Source organism: Aythya fuligula, chromosome 3 (assembly GCF_009819795.1).
Source record: "Aythya fuligula isolate bAytFul2 chromosome 3, bAytFul2.pri, whole genome shotgun sequence".
NCBI lineage: Eukaryota > Metazoa > Chordata > Aves > Anseriformes > Anatidae > Aythya > Aythya fuligula.
The window spans coordinates 109,750,888-109,770,043 of NC_045561.1; the positions used below are offsets into that span (position 1 = coordinate 109,750,888).

The window sequence follows — 19,156 nt, forward strand, 5'->3', positions numbered from 1 at the left end:
GCTATTCAAAATAATTGATTCCCAAGTCACATCAGCTGAGGGAGCACAGAAGTGGTAACAGTCGTGTAGCAAATACAGCAAGATATCACCAAGAAACCTTATCTACTTTACTGTATAAGTACTCATGCTACAGAAGGAAAGTATGTTAAGCTACTTGCATGTATTTTTAAACAATGGCTCTGAAAACAAGAGCCTGTTTACCATTGTAGAAAAAAATATAGCAATTTTCAAATGCAATGAATAAGGTATTTGGAAAAGAAAAAAAAAAAAAAAAAAAAAAAAAGAGGATCCAAGATTAGAAATTCTCTAAACAGAAGATAGCTAATTTTCAAGCTTTTGTTTAGCTATTACAGAAAGAAGGGACAGAATGCAAAATTCTTTAAAAATGCTCCACAAGATACTAAAAAGCAGCCAATAATAACTTTGATGGCATTTTTTAAAATGTGTTACTTAAATATGTTAAAAAATAAAAGTTTATGTGAACTGCAAATATTCAGGACTTTATATAAAATACTGACTAAACCAGAGTAAAATAGTTTGAGTTCTGGAAAAAGAATATAAATATTTCATTTTTTTTTTTTTTTCACTTTAACTGGAGAATTAATTTTGTTGCATCCTCTTTAACTTTTAAAATATTAAAATATGTTTAATTTTGTATAAAAAATGTTTCCTTTAGCTCATTTTTTCAATATTTAATTGGAAAGCAAATTTTTCACTTTGATTTGGTTACATCAAAAATTCTTATTAACTGGTCTGAACAACTAATTCACATGCTGTAGCTTTTGCTCTAGTCTCATTTTGAAAGCATACAAAGAGAACTACACAGAGATTAAAAGGATTACTGTAAAAGGGTGATTAAAATACATTTAATTCATACATTTCGTTATATCTCATATTTAATTTATCATATGTGTTCTCACTTCAATGTAAATATCCACATATTAACTGGTGACTTCTAATAAGTTAGTTTTGTTTTAGTTTTTGTTTTTTACTTTAAGAATATTTTGTAGTCTTTAACATTCTTTTGGTGTTACAATCTAATCCCTAAATAGATTGCAGATTAGTAGGAGAAGACAGAACAAAGAGAGCTGTTGAGATTTACACTTTTTTGATGAAGCTTCACAGCTACTTTGGCACCAGGTGTCGCTATTCCGGACAAGGCAAACTTCAGTTGCAAGCCTGCACCAGTTGGGAGCTCAAACTCGTTGTCCATGAACATGTAGTGGACAAATAAGTCTCTGTCAACACCTTTTGAGATGGCCTGTGCAATCTGTGAATCAAACAAGGAAATTAACAGACCTATGCTGGATTCTAGATTTTATCTCCTCTCTTGACATACACATATGAAAGTGAGTTGGTTTAGATGACATGTAACATTCTGGCTTCTCCAAAATCAATGGCAAAACATTTTTTGGATTAATTGAAAGTAACATTTTACTAAATATTCCTAAACTGTACTACTTCCCCTTTTCTTTTTAAGATGATAGACTATTGCTTAAAATTAATGTACATTTTTCATAATAAAAAAGTAATATAACATACTGGCAAACACTGAGATTTTGGGCATTGTTCCGGTCGATATCTCAATCATACAATAAGATCTGAACCCTCCTTTTTTTCTGCCTTTCCATTCACCCATCTTCCAGGACTCCACTTGGTTATTAAGGGGTCTTTATAGGTTCCTCAGAGTCCTTCAGACTACATTTTGGTATTTCATTTTAAATAATTTTATTTTTATGTGACCAGCACTGGCATCAAACGTCCATTCTTTATATAGAATGGATATATATCAACACAATCTAAGCTTTAAAAATGGTAAAAACAAAAACAAAAACAAAAAAACAAACAAACCAAACCAACCAACCAACCAAACAAACAAACAAAAAAACAACCACCATGAATAACACATATTAGTACACCAGAAACATACCATTTCGGGAATACTCTGGAGAGTTTTAATGCTCTTTAAAAGCATGCTTCCCAGCAATTTGAAATCATTGAGTTTCAAGTACCCAAGTTCTTCTCCCAGGATTCTCAGATATGCTCTTCCTTCAGGAGCTTCCTTGTTGCTTAATTCTTTTAACAGTTTTTCAAGGTTAAGCATTATTCCTTTCATGACCTCCTGAAAATTCAGTCAGAAAGTAGTAAAATAGATTTGTGAGAAATCTGTAAGATCACGCATTTAGAACAATTACTCAGTTAATGTCAGGTAATATGCACATGCAGATCTTGCCATTTGGTCTGCTTCCAGACAAACGCCCTCCCACATGCAATTAAGAAAGAGCATTGCTAAATAGCATTAAAGATTTCCATTCTAGCATACCAGAAAAGGAGAAAGTTCATATACAATAAGCATGTAAATGCTGTAATTACTAAGTAAATATAGGAATGCTGTACTGCACAGATAATGTTTTCAAGCTGTACCTGATCCTGCTTGCCATCCTGGGAGTAACCAAAGTAGTTAAAGAGAGCTCTGGAAACCTGCTCTGGCACTCTGCCGTCAACCCAGTACAGGGCCTTGCTTGCAGTGTCTGGGAAAAATCCTTTCTCTCCAAATAAAGCTTCCAGTGTTGGTTCAAAACCTTTTCCATCCAAGCCAAGCTGAAATGAACAGAACAATGCCATAACTGAGAGAGCTTCCCCACTTCTTTGGAGCTTTACAACAAACAGACTTTCTAGGGAACAAAAAAATGCATTTAAAGTGTGTCCTACAAGTCTGATGCTTAAGGGAAGATATGTCACAGAAGAGAATACTAGGTCTTATGATTCATTTTCTTTCTTTGTTGAGGTCCAACATAAAACCTACACACAGGCTGTACCTCACTTAGAATCTACTATGAGTACTTCAGTGTGCCAGTAATGACTCATTAGCATGAAGTCAATTTGTTACAGATGGGTTCATTTTACCCTAGCTGAGGCCTTCAATAACTCCAACAGGGTCGTCCATCCAGTCAGTGGCAAGTGACATCACATAATGGATGGCTTGCTCTAAAGCCCATTGAGATCAAATGAAAGTCTCCTTGTAAGTATAGTGATCTTTAGATTTCTCCCAAAGCTTGTAAAAACAATACATTATTTACTGAAAGTTGTTATAAGCAAACAGAAGTGAGAAAGAAAACAGCTGAATACTAGCAAAAGCTTTTGATAATTGTTGTACCTCAAAGATATCGCTTGGGCCAAATCCATATATATCCAGGGTGGTTTTTAGCATAGTCTCTTTAGGAACATAGCTGTTTGGATCAAATATCACATTTCCTTCTACTTTGGCAGAGATGGGATCAACTCCAGGTACTGAAACTTTTTTGGAAACCTGATAATTTTGTGAGAATTTTCTGAAATCTTTGGCTGTTGGAACCTCGTTTCCTTTCAGAGCTTCTTCAAGCCGGCTTTTAAGACTAGGAAAGAGGATAGCAATGCAAATATGATTAGTATGAATTCCAGAAATGCATTTAGGTATGAGATTTCTTGTGTCCCTTATAGACATTCATACAACTAAGGTAAATGGCTAGCTCTCTGCACATACTACTAATAAAAATAAGACTAAGGGCAAGAGTACAAGTTGGCAATGCTCTAACAAAACCATAGATTTACCCAGCTGATGTTCTTCTTCAAACAAACCAAACCAAACCAAACAAACAAACAAAAATGAAAAAAACTGCATTTCTAATATCATCCTGGTGGCCAGGATGCAACCACTGCAATTATGGAAAAACTTTGTTCTTCTTAGAAGAGCAGTATATAACAAAATTTTACTTACTCTTCAATGCCTACTTCTTCAGAGTCAAGGATGTTGGCAATGTGTGAGGCTATAAAGCTTTTCACTTGCTCATTCTTCTCCTTTGTGAGGACTCTCAAAATCTTTGTAAGATCACTTGGGGAAGGATTTTTCATCAGTATGAGATAGGCTGCTAGACGTTTGTCTGCAAGTGCATCCCCTTGGAACACTTTCAAAAGTGCTGACCGGTCCTATGTAAACAGAGAAAGATATATTTTGCACTGATGTAGTAGACATCAGTGTCTGGCTAGTATACAATAGCGTCAAACTCCTTTGGGAATATATAGGCTGATAGAATTTCTAGAATACATTTTTTTCAGGACTGTGTAAATACAGAATACCTTGTTTCTAAAAGTGATTTCATTGTTATTAGTCTGATAAAGCTTCTTTTTGTGGATTTTTTAAATAGAAATTACTGTTTTGATTCAAACAGATTTTCTTATCCTGTATCTGGCAGGTTAATTTTTTTTTTTTTAATTATTATTTTTTTGATTTAGAGTAATGATTTTTTGTTGTTGGGAATCTGAAATGTTCTGGTCTGTGGAAAAAAAAAAAACAAACTTCAAATTTGGGAAAAAATTTGGGAAATCATTCAGTTTAGAAAATAAGGTCATCAAGATACTCTGCTGCGGGAAAAATAAAAACGTAATTTGAAAATAATGAATAACAATAATAAAAGACAAATGTTTTAAATGATACTAAATCTGAGGATGTAAGCTCCAGGTGCCTCCAGGTCCCAGACTCCTTAAATCTTGTCTGGAAACAAGATCTCATCTTTTAGAGCAGGAACTTGTTGATGTTAAAACCGCTTTTCACTATACTAAGCTGAAGTGCACTGTATAATGTCACCCGTTCTGTGGGAGGTGTTTTCATATCACTGTGATATAAACATAAATCTCACTAGTACTGCAAATAACAATGACAACAAAGTGACAGTATAGAATAGAAACATGATTTTTCTTAGTTAAATCTATTTAAATCTGTATTAATTCCTTAGTTAAACCTAGCTTCCAATAAGAACTCCATTTAAACCACTCCGACAGGAACAGATCCAAACTTGCCATTTGAATTGAAACTGTCTATATAAAGCAGCTTCATCTCAAAGGAACAACACCCACTAACTCTGAAGTCTGCAGAACTTCTCAGATACATGAACAAAAACTAAACTAACTAAAGGAGTTCCAAAAAAGCTGCAGACAGCTAAAAGGGAGATAGCAAAAATATGAATTAATAGGAATGTCCTAGTTTATTCAATTATTTATGTGAACAGTCAGGGTGAACTGAAAGCAGTTTATGCTGGTTCTTGCGACCCAGTTTACCTCTTCAGTAATAGTCATTTTCCTGAATGCCTGGATGGCTGCTTTCTGAACTGAAAGTGATGCAGCTTCATTTCTAATACATGTCTTAAGAGAAGATTTCAGGTTGGGTTTAGCTTTCTCCATTACTGCACCCATGTTTCCAATAGCCTGTCAGGGATAAAAACATAGAAAGACAATGAACTTTTTTTCTCCACCAACAGAAGTAAAATAATATACATGCTACAATAAGGAAAAAATAAAAATACCCGAAGTGTGAGGTATGTGAGTTCAGCATCCCCAGAACAATCAGTGCCAAGCAGTGACATCATGAAGTCTGCAACATTCATTATTTCCTCTGTCACAATCATCTTCTCATTATAGAACCTAAAGCAATAAAGATATTATAAACAAAAGGAGAAAATAGGAAATGCCTATTTATTTTTATTCCAGTAGAACAAATTCCCGAGACTAACAAAAAAAAAAACAAACAAAACAAAATAAACTCAAAGAGGACTACTCTTAAGGTTTACTCTAAGCATGGTAATGTTTTCTTGAGGTTATTTTGTAAAATCACATGCTACCGTTACTTACTTAGTAACAGAATGACTCAAGCCATAAAAGGAAGCTCTACTTGGCTGATAATGGGCCATGTTAAGAATTTCCTGTATTCTTTCTGGAGTTGGAGAAGGCAATAATGCCAGTGTGTATGTAACCAAGTCTACCACAAGTGGATTCACATTTCCAGTTCTCAGTATTTGAAGAATGGCGCTATAGCACTCTGGAGTCCCACACTGAATCAGGGCCTGAACTGTGAAGGAACTGAAAAGAAAAGGGATGGCCTTGGTTAATTAATTCTTTGTTTGCTGTTATTCCTGCATGCTTTATGTCTGAAAGAAACATTTGACGAGGTTATTAAGGTGTGTTAATATAAATCATGTATGCTAATGTGTGATGTGTGACTGGAAGCAAGTCATGCAATTGCTTATCAGAAACAAGTTTCTTAGTTTTACAAACTACAATATAATGACTAGATATGAACAAGAATAAAGTACTAACAATACTATAATTACACAGACATATATATATATATATATATATTTTTTTTTTTTTTTTTCCCACCACAACCTCATACTTTCCCATACATTTACGTATTAAAATATGTTGAACTAGGCTGAGGCTTTAGTCCCTCTACAGACTGAAGACATGAAGTATGTGTAAGTCCAGCCAGGACAGGAATAGTCTGGGTGGGGAGTGGAGGATAGACCAAAGATTTGTGCCCTCATGTCTCAAATTATTTCACTTTCAAAACTGTGTTCTTGGAAATTGGTATTACATTGTCCTTGAGAAAAAATAGATAAAAGATATTTGGCTGTAATAACATATTCACTGAACTGCATCATGTGTACACACTTGGGATGGCAGTTGGGAGAAAAACTCTGTAATGTGCTTCAACTCTAATTTATAGTTCAGCTTTTCCAGTAAGATTTGAAGATTTGAGCATAAAATGATCAAGCAATATTAGTACTTCACAGAAACCTAGAACTTTCAGACCTATTTAAATTCTTATATTGTTTTCATATATTTAATGTTCAAGTTGTCATTACCATCCAAGAATTTCTGATGGAAAAATATTAAATTCAAAGTTCTTACTTACTCTCATTTCTCTCTCTACATAATTAGTATGATACTTATCTTTATGAAAGACAATCCTTACCTCCATTAAACTACAATTTGAAGGAGTGTGAAGCAAATCAACTTTGGAATTATTTTGCTATGTAGTTGATACTTGCTGTATTTATATAATGAACTGTTGGAACATACCTTGAAGTTTCCATCATCTTTGGTACAAGAGAGCCAATAGTGGTGTTGTGTAAATTTCTAAGTCCAGAAACAAATTTGTAAAAGAGTCTTGCTCTCTGCTGGTTTTGCTGGGAGGCTGCAAGTTTCTGCAGTTCCTGAAGAATTTTCAAAACAGCATCACCCTGACGGGAAAATTTGGCATCTGCAACTTCCAGGGCAAGTCCTTTCTCTTCCAGTTCATCTATCAATGAAAAAAATGGCATTCTTTATATCTTTATCAAGGACCTGTGTTCATTTTTGCGTTTTGCTATACACAGTATAATTAATATCAACACTGTAGATAGTTTTATACCACAATTGATGGAATTTAACGGATGAATAGTTTCTAAAAATAATGGAATGGAGTTTAAATACAATTCTCTCCAAAGTAGAATCATGATATTTATTTGCATAAAGTTTCTTAAAATTTCACAAAAACATTTCCTTGACACCTTTTGCATTAGCAGAGTTTGCTTTTCTAACTTTTAATGAACATATCTTAGGAGAAATATGCTCTGACTAGGAATAACAATTACATTTTAAAGAAGGATTTTTCAGAACCTAATTAGAGAAATAATGAACTGTTTAGATTTGATAGCTGAAGTTAAAAGTTGCAAAAGGAATTATGGTTAACTAAGAAAGTATCATTGAGCTCATTTCTGAAAAGATTAAATTATTTTCCACACTATTTATAACTCTTTAACTATAAAGATTAATTTCAAAATTAAAGACAAAGATCACTTAGAATTTCAATGTTTTTTAATTTTTCAATTTTCCCCTACTTCTCCCCAAATCTTGTTTATGTCTAAGTCAATAAAGATTCATTAAAATTTGTTTTAATTTTTTTTTTGGTGCACTCAAATACATTTTTAATGAATTCACAGTTACAAAAAAAAGTTCCCATATTTGACATTTATTGAGAATCGCAGTTGTACCTCCATCAAAATTTCTGTTATTGATCTTTGGAGTATCTTCAAGCTTCAGTGTCTGGTTGACCTCTGTCATCATGCCATAATGATTTCTAGAAAAAAAATAAATATTCAGAGCTTTAGTTGAGTCTAAATTTGAGGGATCTTGCTATGCTTTTTGCCTCCATGAGAACAAAATGCATATTTGGGGAAGAAGTCACGGCAGAATTTAATACATCATAATTCTAAATAAACATTAATTTTAGAAGTGTTATATTTAGTAGTGAGCAACCTACTTGTATGAGGAAGGCAGAAACAGGTGTTTTTCACTGCAGACAACATCTCTTATATGCCTTTTCTTTGCATCAATATTGTAATGACAGAATTGGGTACTACTCAAAAGGGTAGATAATGGGATGTTCTGTAAAATAAACAATATGGCAGTCATTTTACTGAATAATATAGGAACAAACATAGTTTTACAGGCTGCCACACTCCTGTAATGTTAACAGTTACAGTATATTGAAAATGATGGTGCATTACTGTAATCATTCTCACAGAAAAAGGAAATTGTGCTAGTAGTAATCTTTATTCTTAAGTCTCTTCACAGGCAAAAATCCCACAGATTTTTTTCCTCTGGCCTCACTGTGGTGTTTGGCTTAGTAGTTGCTTCATGATCGATCCCCTGTTGTTTATGATAAAGGACTCATTCATATGAACTAGTTTGTAATTTTTAAAGTAGTTCAGGCCCCTCATAACAGCTGATGTCCTTTGTAATTTTACTTGTATTATACGAGTTTTAAAGATTTCTACAACAAGTTGTAGAAGTGGAAGAAATCAATAAATGTATTTTTCAGAACAATATGAAGTTCTGTGTTTTTCCTTTCTTTTTAGGAAAAACTCAAAGGCACGGATGACATGTTATCAGGAAGAAGTCTGTAAATATTCATGGAAGCAATTGCATTTGATCACTGTGGATTCCTAATACCCTGAACAGTATGTCAAAACTTTAACTTTAGGGCAGAGAGCCCTGTCCTGTATATAACAAATATATCAGGGTGTTGGTGGACTGTATGTTTTACGTGAAATGGAAATGTTGAAAATTTTGACCCGCTAAACAAACAATTTGTACATGATCTGATAGGTTATTGTATAGTACCAACTACAACAGTACCAACTCCTCTATAGAAGACAAACTATGAGATGGTCTCCTCTAAAAATTCATGGAACATGGAAGACGGTAATTATATTATTTTTGTCTGCATCTGTTCTTCTCTATTGACTGCCAGCAAAATCACAGTCTGTTCTTATGCAAGGGTACAGAAAACCTATTGAAGCTTTTATAAGATAAATACAAAGTTAGTAGGTGTTTACCATTTTAAGTGATGCAGTGAAGAATGTTATATTACAGATTTTATAGTGGTATACTTACTAGTCCCTTCACAACAGCAATGGGACTGACATAATCTCTGATTGGGCTGAAGTTGTCACAGGCTTTCAGGTTCCTGTTAATTGATATATCTTCTGCAACATTTCCTTTCCTGGATTTGAATTCAACCTCAGTGTCACACTTTCCATATACAGTATCCTGGAGAGAAGAAAGAAATTGGTACCTTTATTCATGTTGTCAGACATTTTCTGATCTAGCAGAAATGCACCCTCTCTCATCTGAATTTCCAGGTCTTCTGAAAATTATATTTAGGAGTAATTCTACTACATGAGATTTATTCCATTTGTTAAGGAAATAACGTGAATGCTTTTCAAAACACTTACCATAGAAATTGTTTTTACATTTTCCACTGTTTCTGTTGGCACAAGGAGAGCTGAGATGATCCCTCTCTTGAGATTCAGGACATTCAGAGGTTCATCCTTCTCTGGATACAGCTTGACTTTTGTTCCGTCCTGAATGCTGAATTTTAGCTCATGTCTGTCCAAAAAATCCCCAACATTAGTATGAAAACATGTCAAAATCACATGGTGAAGAACATGCTATCAATAAAATGATGGCATCACATCTATTTTGGTTTATGATTATTTACTATTCATTGTTACTTTATTTTATTGTTATTTTACTTTAAAATAGACTTTAAAACACAAAGTCTATTACAAAGACTTACTATTAAAGTAGGTAATTCCCAGCAAAATTCTAACCAAGGACATTCTGATATCACCAGACTACGTCATCTAAGGACAAGTAAATATCAGGAGCAATGGCTGGAATTTGGAATTGCACAATTCAGAGAGGAGATAAGCAAATTTTTAGAATGAGGTAATTATTAACTACTGCAATAGGCTACAAAAGGATGGAGAAGATTCTCTACTAGTTGTGGTTTTTAAATAAAACCGTGATTATTTTCTGAAAAACATATTTCAACACTTCCTCAAGTTGTTTTAAAATCTATGGCTTGGGAAACAAGAGGAAGTGGATAGTGAGGCACTGAAACACGCATAAAGGGGCACGAATACAGCACACTACACAGCACTGAGGACTAGCTGGGTGGAGGAAATAATAGCAGTAAGCTACGAAAGCAGATAAGTAAGGAAAAGATAAGTCCCATGGGTCATTAAAGATCATGATAGGAAAACTGGACTTCAGTCTCAAATGCCTTTCTGTTGCACAGTCTTTGTACCATATCAGCCATGGAAAATGATCTCAAAATGGCTGCAGACAGCCATTTGAGAATTTACTTATAATAAGGAACCTTCCACTTGCAGTAAACTACTGGGATACTAACCAGCAGTTTCATGACGTAAATGACGCAAATCACAAAGACATTCTAAGTGAAAATTCTGGATAGAAAAAATAAACAAACAAACAAAAAAACCACTTCCCTAGTCACAACTGAGAACTGTATCAAGTTAGCCCTAAATACAATAGAGTATTGCTGTGGAAATAGCGTATAAACCTGACATTTTATCATCAGCATGTTCTAAGCCTGGAAAAGCATAGTCGGGGCTGTAACATTACCAGCTCTTCAGTGTTAAGGCTACAGGTATTAATGTATTGATATCAATGGATTGTACTGATAATTGATATTGCTTACTTGGACATGGCATTTGCAAAGTCTTCAGAGTTCTTTGACTTTTTCAGCATGGATCTTCCCTCAGCATCAACACCAAATGTCTCCCTTAGGGAGCAATGCATTGTCCTCAGGATGAAGTGGCACAGCTGTGGTACCTCCAGTTCAACCTGAAAACACAAACAGGATGTGTTTATCTGTTTTTTCATTACCATGTTTCTAGATCATCCAGATCCAGTTTTGAGAACATAGTCTTCCTTGGCTTGGTAAATCATCAGAATCATGCTGATAGCAGCTCTTGGGAAAGATTCCAAACTGCTCTAAACAGCTTAAGGTAGCTTCAGGTAGAAGACTTGAAAGCAAGTATTGGCTTGGCTAATGCCATGGAGTATACACACTAAGCAAGAAACCTAGGTTCTGAAAATGTGTAGTACTAGAAAAATTGTATGAAAACTTGAGTCATTATAATGATTGATGTTTAGACTGTCAAATTGTGTGAGCTAAATAAAGAATACTTTCCCCAACTACTCAAATTCTGAAAATAATAAATAATAATAATAATAATAATAATAATAAACACATTTAAAAAGGAATAGTTTTGGGAAGCCGGTGCAGGATTAGGATGGACATTAGTTTAATGCCCTGTGGAGCCTTTTACCCCTACTGCACTCATCCTGTCCTGAAAATTACCACCAACAGCTGACCAAGTGGACTTCATGGCATCAGTGAGCTGTCTTAGTTTAACCTCTAGAATTGTTTGATACACATTCAGCCTGGTAGTGAAGCAAAGTTCAACTATCAGGTCTTCTTCCTCTCTCACCTAAAAGTACAGCCAGATCAAGACAGAACACTAGCATAATGGTATGAAGGTATGAGGTGCCTTCTGTCTAGGATAGGGAGGGTTAGTCTTCAGGGTTCTCAACATGTACTTTCAAAAGAATAATCCTGTTTGGAAAAACACTGAAGGATGTTTCTCAGATGTCAGCTCTGATTTTACTCAGTATACAGGCCCAATGAGTTGTATTTACTCTCTTTTCCTTACCTTGCAGGTGATCTTTGAACCACTTCGAGAATCTGCTGTTCCTGTGATTCCATTTGATGTTTCTGCTTCATATAAGTAAACATATTTCCTGAGGTGTTTAAATCTGGTTGCATCTTCTGCAATTAGGAAAACAAGAGAGCTTTTATCACTTAGTAGGGTTATGAATAGTGAGATCCTTACAATACATACTTAATGTCATTTAACTAAAATGAATGCCCCTCATAAAGGAAGCATGAGAAGTGCCCCACTACTCTCTTTTATACTTGCTATAGGGGAGTTTTTAGACAGAGAAGTAATGCCTTCATGTCAGCTGGATGTTTTCTAAAGTAGCTATAGCTCAGACAAAATTTTTTGGAGGAAGCATAAGTTTTTGGGTCCAATGCTGTATAGAATGAGAACTGACAATATTACCCCATGTGGCCTCAAAATCACACCTAATTGAGTTAATGACATAACCAGCAGAAAAGTTAAGATGTGGAACTGTTTTAAGAATGACCCCATTACTTTAAAAATAAACTAACCAAATGGCAGTTTTTAAATTCTTAATAAAATTAATAAAATCACCTAAGACTTTTGCCTTATAATTCAAAGAAGATGCAAGAAACTCTTTACCTAAATCAAATTGGAAAGACTGAAAGCAAATAAACACAGAAAGGAATAGAATGTCAAAACTAGCTCTCTCCATTACCATTTTACCATTTCATCAGAATCTACAGAATACCTTCCTGAAATGTGATATACTGTAATGAATTAAATTAATAGACCAATGATTTTCAGTAGAGTAGACTTTTTAATGGTGTTAACTTTTTGCTATATAAAATTTGCTATATAAAGACCATCTACTGCAAGGCAAAACCACTCAGTTTTTGAGCGAGGATGAGGCAGGAGGAAGGATTAGTGGAGGTGTTTCTCTTTTATATCAAAGGAAGCCATAAAACATAATGGGCTTCCTCAAAGGGATGAATTTCTACAGTATTTAATGTGTTCCTGTTGTTTTCAGAGGCAATTTGTCTGTAATTTTAAATCCTACAAGCAGGAATGAATGTCATAACAGAGACATAAAGAAAGAATATTTTGGCTCAGCGTCAAATACGGGGCTATAAGATATTATTTTTGTGTCTGGTATGTGTAATGTAGGCCAAATAATATCCTCAGGTACAATTCACTCCCATTATATTTACAGACATCATTTTAAACTAAACATGTGATCGGATATTTTCAGTGACTGTGTTAAAGCAGTTTAGCTGTATCTGAACCTGAAATAACTGTTCCCTCTGTTCAGACTGAGCAGCTCACTGCAACTGTGACATTATAGTGATGCTGAGTGAAACTCAATTTCCTAAATACCTCCTATGTGGTTATTTGTGACTGTCTGAACATATCTGATCTACTTTTGCAGAAGAAAAAGGTACAGTCATCTTGCTATAAACCCAAATGCCCACCATCAAATCTGCATGATTTTGCTTGCCTACACCTGCCATCAATGTACTCTTGCTCTTTTATAAAATATTTGTCATGTCACAGGTCAAATGAAATGGTGTCTTGTTATATACACCACAAAATTGCATTTTTAGGGAGGAGAATGGAACATTACTACGGATATTGTATTTCCTCATTGGATTATAATTTTTATTATCTTCAACTATTTTAATAGTGTTTTAACTGAGATTAATTTCATGAAATTGCCCAACAGAATTAATATAATTAATACTTGTTACCATATAGTAATGAGTGTTACTGATAAACATTTGACAAATGATTTAAGTCATCTAATTAACCTTAAATTTAACTGCAGAACAAATAAATAAATAAATAAATAAATAAATAAATAAAAAGCTATCCCCGTTACTTTTTACTATCCTGGACTTTATCACTGCTTAACTGTACATTCTCAGAAATATTTGCAATACCAATATCTCCTAGGCTAAAGCCAAAAGGTTAGTTATTGCTTCATTTTCTGCTTTTGCACAGGAATAGATGGAAAAGGAATAAGGAAATGATAAGATTAGAAATGCAAATACCAATGAATTTATTGTATCAAAAGTACACAAGAAATTGGCAGTGAAGCCCAGAAAAAAATTTGAATTTCTTTCAGACAGCTGAAATAGCCTCAGTTGTCTGGTGGTGGTGCTAAAGTATCCAACATGTGAAAAAAAAATCCTGAAGATCAAAAGGGACAACGACCAAAAAAACTTATTTGGTACTTTGACCCTGTGGTGGAACATTATGTGTCTAACCAAGCAGTCAGGGCCAGTCAGAGTTCATTGTGGAGATAGGGCATAAAGTCAGCATTTCCTGAGTCTTGACTTGTTTTAAGGAATTGCTGTCCTTGCTGACGGAGTTGATGATTTATTCTGCAGTTATCTAGTTAGATATCCAAGTGCAATTCTGTGGGTTTAGCAGCCACTGTGAAGAGTACATCAGAAGTGAGATTCAGCTCGTGGTAAAGTGTAATGTGCATAACCTCAGTACTAAAGCTTCACATCTGATAAACAGGGATTTCCAGATTAAGGAATTTACACCTGAGAATTAAGAAATCAACAAAACAATGAAAGAAAAGCTTCTTAAATGGAGCTTTTTAAAAAGTTTAGAAACACTATCTCATCTCCTCTGATTTTACTAAAACTTTTGATATTCTTAAGGCTAAGCCTTATGGATAATTAAATACTTAAAATAAATGACAGTCAAGACTTCAGAATATTGGCATCACTTTTGTTACACTTATTTCTGAGGCAGAAATGTGTGGAATAGGAAAAAGCTTTGAATATTGTATTTAGTTAATATAACAACATGAGACAACAAAAGTTGATGCAAAAAATCAGTTACTTGAACATCCAGGGTTTCCATTTTCAGGTGTTTCTTCTTCTGTGAAGAATAAAAACAAGAATTAAAAGTAGCACAGGCCGTTTATAGTCATAAAGCAAGGACTATGTACATATAAAAGGAAATACTACATTTTCACTGTAAGGGCTGTCTAATTAATACCAACTTTTGATGTAGTTTTCACTGAATTAAATTACTTTGATTTACACTGAGAAGGATCAGCTTCTAGGCTGACAAGTATTTTAATGGTTCTATATTACATGAAAAATTTTAAACAATAGGCACAAAATTCAGAGATAGACAGATGAAATACACCATGTAACATAGTTTGCTTGCTTTAAAAGTTTTGTCTATTTGGAACACAGAAATACTGCATAATGAATGAATGGCTGTATTTTGCTTTTTGTACATTTGAAAAATTACAACTTTGATAAATAATACTACAGTTCCCTGCTATCTTTTTTTTTTTTTTTTTTTTTTTTTTTTTTTTTTGTAGACAATGTAGGGCAATAAATAAGATTGAATTATATTGATCAAGACAAATATACTTGTTGATTATACTTGTTTAAACAATTAATATGCTTTCTCTGGCAACCGGTGTGAATATTCAGAGTTCACACTTTGGAGGAAAAGAATGCGAATTGAAAGCTTATTCAATTTAAGAATTGTTTGCTCCATTATGCCTTAGACACATCCCATATGACTATTGTAAATATAATAAAACATATCCCAGTAAGTTTGCTGCACTCATGTGGTGCTATGTCATTCCATGGACATCACACATGAATGCCAACACTTTTCAGAATATTTCCTGCAGACTTTCCAGGCTTCCATGATGGGAATTCCAAGGCAGACCACTCTATGGCAATATAGTAGCATCAGTAATAACACTAATATTAAGCATTAGAAACAAGTGCATCGTTCAAAATTTTGTAACATCAGTCAGGAACAGAATCATAGTCCTGCAAAGGTGTATTGATGCTGAATTGGATCTGCATATAAACCCTGACTGTGGTTCAGAACTGCATAAGTGGCCCCAGACTCATTTCCCTCCTTGAGGTTCCTGCAGTCATAACACTACAAGGTCATATTTTGAAAAGCCACTTCTTGGGAAGCAAAGAGATAGCTCACAACACACTGCACCATATTGATGCAGACTCTTTTCTGATTTTAGAAAGAAACCTCTTCTGGTCTATTGCTTTTATTACTACTACTAATGGCTGTGTCTCCTTAACATAAAATTGTGTTTCAAACCTAAGTGCTACCTGCCAAATACATTTTGCTTTATTGCTCCCATTTTTTTTTTCACATATCCCAAACATAGTTCAGCAAACCTGGGATAAGCCTGTACTGTAAGCTGCAGTATTTCCATGGATGTGAGCAAGGACCGCATTACAGTAAAACAATCAGACCCAAATAAACTATGTGAATTCCTTGTAAGTTGTAAAATACATTGAATCTGATCAAAAGGCACCAGAAAACATTTGTGGTTTTTCCTGTTGGGACCCTCCTATGGTTGCCCAGTCCTCCAAAGGGAAGAGATGGCCTCTTTAATCACACTTACCCTAATTCTATAAACCACTGTCTTGCTGGTTTTTGCATTATTGTTGTTTTAACGAGTTCATAAATAAAGCAGCAAAAAGTGCTGCCATAAAAGGCAGTACTTACGTGTGAGAACACCACTGCTGAGCAGCAGCAAGAGCAGCAAGAGCTGCACAGGGCCCATGGCGAGCCCTGAACCCTCTTGCTGCTCTCTCTTTTCCTCTGCTTTTCTTTCGCTCCCCTCTTCACCTCTTCCCTACTGCCTCAGAGGGAGAGTGAGCCTTCTGACTTGGACCTTCACTTATATAGTCTGTAGCAAGCAGCTGAGGCAAACGGTTTAGAAAGCTCGGAGCAAATTGCCAAAGGTCCAAAGGTGAGAGATCTAGATCCTCACTGCGCTCCAAACACTGTGCTGCTTTGGTTGCTGGGAGTCCCCAAAGGCAGAAGACTGAACATATACTAGATATATGTTACCCTTCCAGGTTTTTTGTTTGTTTGTTTTTGTTTTGTTTGTTTTTGTTGTTTTGTTTTGTTTTGTTTTGTTTTTTCTTTAACAGAGTTTTGAAAACAAAAGCCCACAGCTACATCATCTCCCAATGTGTTCAAATACGTTTCCCACATTTACATAGGAAGGCTTACAATGCATAAATTATAGCTAGAAGAAATGATCACTGCAGCATGCTTTCACCACAGATGTTGAAAGGCTTAAGAAATTTGAGAAATTTGTGCAACTTAGACATCTTCCCTTTACAGGCAGAAGAATGAAAGGTTAAGGATTTTTACTTTGTTCTGCTAAAATCTGTCATATGCCTTTCTAAAAAAAATAATATATATATATATATATAATTTACCTGTAATGTTCTGGCAAATCAGGTCATACTCATGTTGAAAGTGAGCTCTGTAGAATTCCTTTGTCTCCTTAATTTAAATTTCATTTCTTTTGTTAATTGTAGCAGAACTATGAAAATGAGACAACAAATACATCTGAATGAAGAAGAAAAGCCTACAAATATAAACTAAATTAAAATACAAACAAATAAAAAGCTGTTTATGAATATGTACATTGGTAAGAAGACTGGTTTTATGCCATGAGAAATCCCAGTAGTTTGAATGCTCTCTCTACTCATATCTATTGAAACTAATATAGGTGAGGGGGTTGCAATTAGTTGATCTTTAAGGTACCTTCCAACCCAAACCATTCTATGATTCTAATTTCATTTAAAAAAATAATCTAAATATGGAAATAGTTGAGAACATTTTGTTCAGTAAATTTAATTTTCATATATCTGATCAAAATGAAATGTTTTGACTTTCCCAAATCAAAATATTTCCTCCTAGCTTGTTGAATCAAAAAATTAAATTTTGGCTTAGCTAACTGGTAATTCCTTTTCCCTTGAAATGTTACCATGCATCATAGAAGTTATCTGTAAAGTCTCTTATTTCTTTGTATCTTTTCGCTCTTGGATTTCACGGTTAAGTTACCTTACCATTCCAGCATACACTACAACCACATATCTCCTAGCATCAGTTCAACCAAACAGTAAGCATGGGGCATACTTTTCAATAAAAGAGATATCTTATAATTAGGATTCTGTCTGATCATATTAGTTGGAACATGCCATTTCTGAGAGATTTCTTGCAGAAATTTATTTTTTTTGCTGAACTCATCAGTATTGGAAACATCATGTAAAAAAAAAATAATAATAACAATTTCTCAGGCTTTTCCATTTCTGTTTCTGTCCTTGGTTCACACCAATCAGATACAATACAACAACCAACAGATTATTGTTTTTACTTCCAAAAAGCTACATAGCTTTTTGTTTACTTTTGTGTCCACAGCTGCCTCAGTATGTGTTGTAATACAAGTGATTCTGCTTTGTAACATGATTCTACCAAAGAGACTGTACAATAACATTGTATTTTCACTCCTAGCATGTGACACCCTTTCTACATTCAAATATCAAGAGATTTTCACTATTATTTAAAATCTATTTATTTGTTCACTTTAGCACTGCAGATGAACAGAGCTTTGGATTGGCCAGTGTTCAGAATTCAGAGATTTGTTAGCTACTTCCATATTTTGCCTGTGTCTCCTCACTGCCTTCAGGTGTTTCTCTGGGCCCAAGCAGAGGCAGGCTGATCGAATTAACATGACATTGCATGGACGCAGCTAGATTACAGAAGTCATGACTCAGCCCATAAGCATGATAAGCATGTAGGTAACTTGGGTGCACCATTCTGCTGGGACAGGTTTATATTGCTGTATTACCTAGTCAAGGGACAGCAGGTGTTTCTCATTGCTGGTACCACAAAATGTCACACGCTACTTTTATCTATTCCGTCACCAAGGAATCACCATTCAAAGATTCAATATACACACGGAGCCAGACAACATAAAGTTCTTGTTTAACCATTTCTGTGAAGTCGTGAGCATTGACCTCAGAACAGTTTATCTTCTAGACCAAATCATTTCAAATTGTATTATCTCATTTTACTTTGCATGTTTCTCAATTACTTTTGGCCAAGTCACACTCTCTCTGCTGAGTTTCTCTCTTGCAAATAAAACAAAGTCTTTGGAGATGGAGCCATCCTGAAGTCTGGTGATAGTATTGCAGCTCTCATGTCTTTGCATCTTTTGTATTCCATTTGACAAAGAGAGGCAGAGAGTATCAGTGTGGGTTTGAAAGGATGACAAAAAATTGAACTTTATTCCCCAGTGTTCTATACTGGGAGTAGCTCCAAACTTTGGTTTATGTTGTATATCTCTAAACTATACAGATTTGGTCCCGATCTAAAAAACAATTACCTCAGTTGTGTTCCTCCATCTGTCTTTGGATCAACCTGTCTGCAATGAGTGCTGTGTTCACTGTTCTTTTCCCTGGAGGATTTTTTTTTCCTGTATTACAGAG

At 34.6% G+C, this 19,156-nt stretch overlaps 1 protein-coding gene across 1 annotated transcript in view; it reads right to left on the bottom strand.

The window, feature by feature from the left end:
* Positions 1-16,431, bottom strand: part of APOB (apolipoprotein B) — a 36,915-nt gene extending 20,484 nt beyond the window's left edge. Inside the window, exons 1-17 of the mRNA XM_032185176.1 lie at positions 16,374-16,431; positions 14,709-14,747; positions 11,883-11,998; positions 10,865-11,010; positions 9,594-9,747; positions 9,253-9,408; positions 8,117-8,241; positions 7,848-7,933; positions 6,895-7,114; positions 5,665-5,892; positions 5,340-5,457; positions 5,095-5,241; positions 3,758-3,966; positions 3,158-3,395; positions 2,425-2,601; positions 1,931-2,122; positions 1,103-1,270 (exon numbers count right to left, since the gene is read on the bottom strand). Coding sequence (XP_032041067.1) covers positions 1,103-1,270; positions 1,931-2,122; positions 2,425-2,601; positions 3,158-3,395; positions 3,758-3,966; positions 5,095-5,241; positions 5,340-5,457; positions 5,665-5,892; positions 6,895-7,114; positions 7,848-7,933; positions 8,117-8,241; positions 9,253-9,408; positions 9,594-9,747; positions 10,865-11,010; positions 11,883-11,998; positions 14,709-14,747; positions 16,374-16,431 — 2,577 coding nt within the window. The remainder of the gene's footprint in view (positions 1-1,102; positions 1,271-1,930; positions 2,123-2,424; positions 2,602-3,157; positions 3,396-3,757; positions 3,967-5,094; positions 5,242-5,339; positions 5,458-5,664; positions 5,893-6,894; positions 7,115-7,847; positions 7,934-8,116; positions 8,242-9,252; positions 9,409-9,593; positions 9,748-10,864; positions 11,011-11,882; positions 11,999-14,708; positions 14,748-16,373) is intronic.
* Between the last annotated feature and the right edge of the window lie 2,725 nt (positions 16,432-19,156).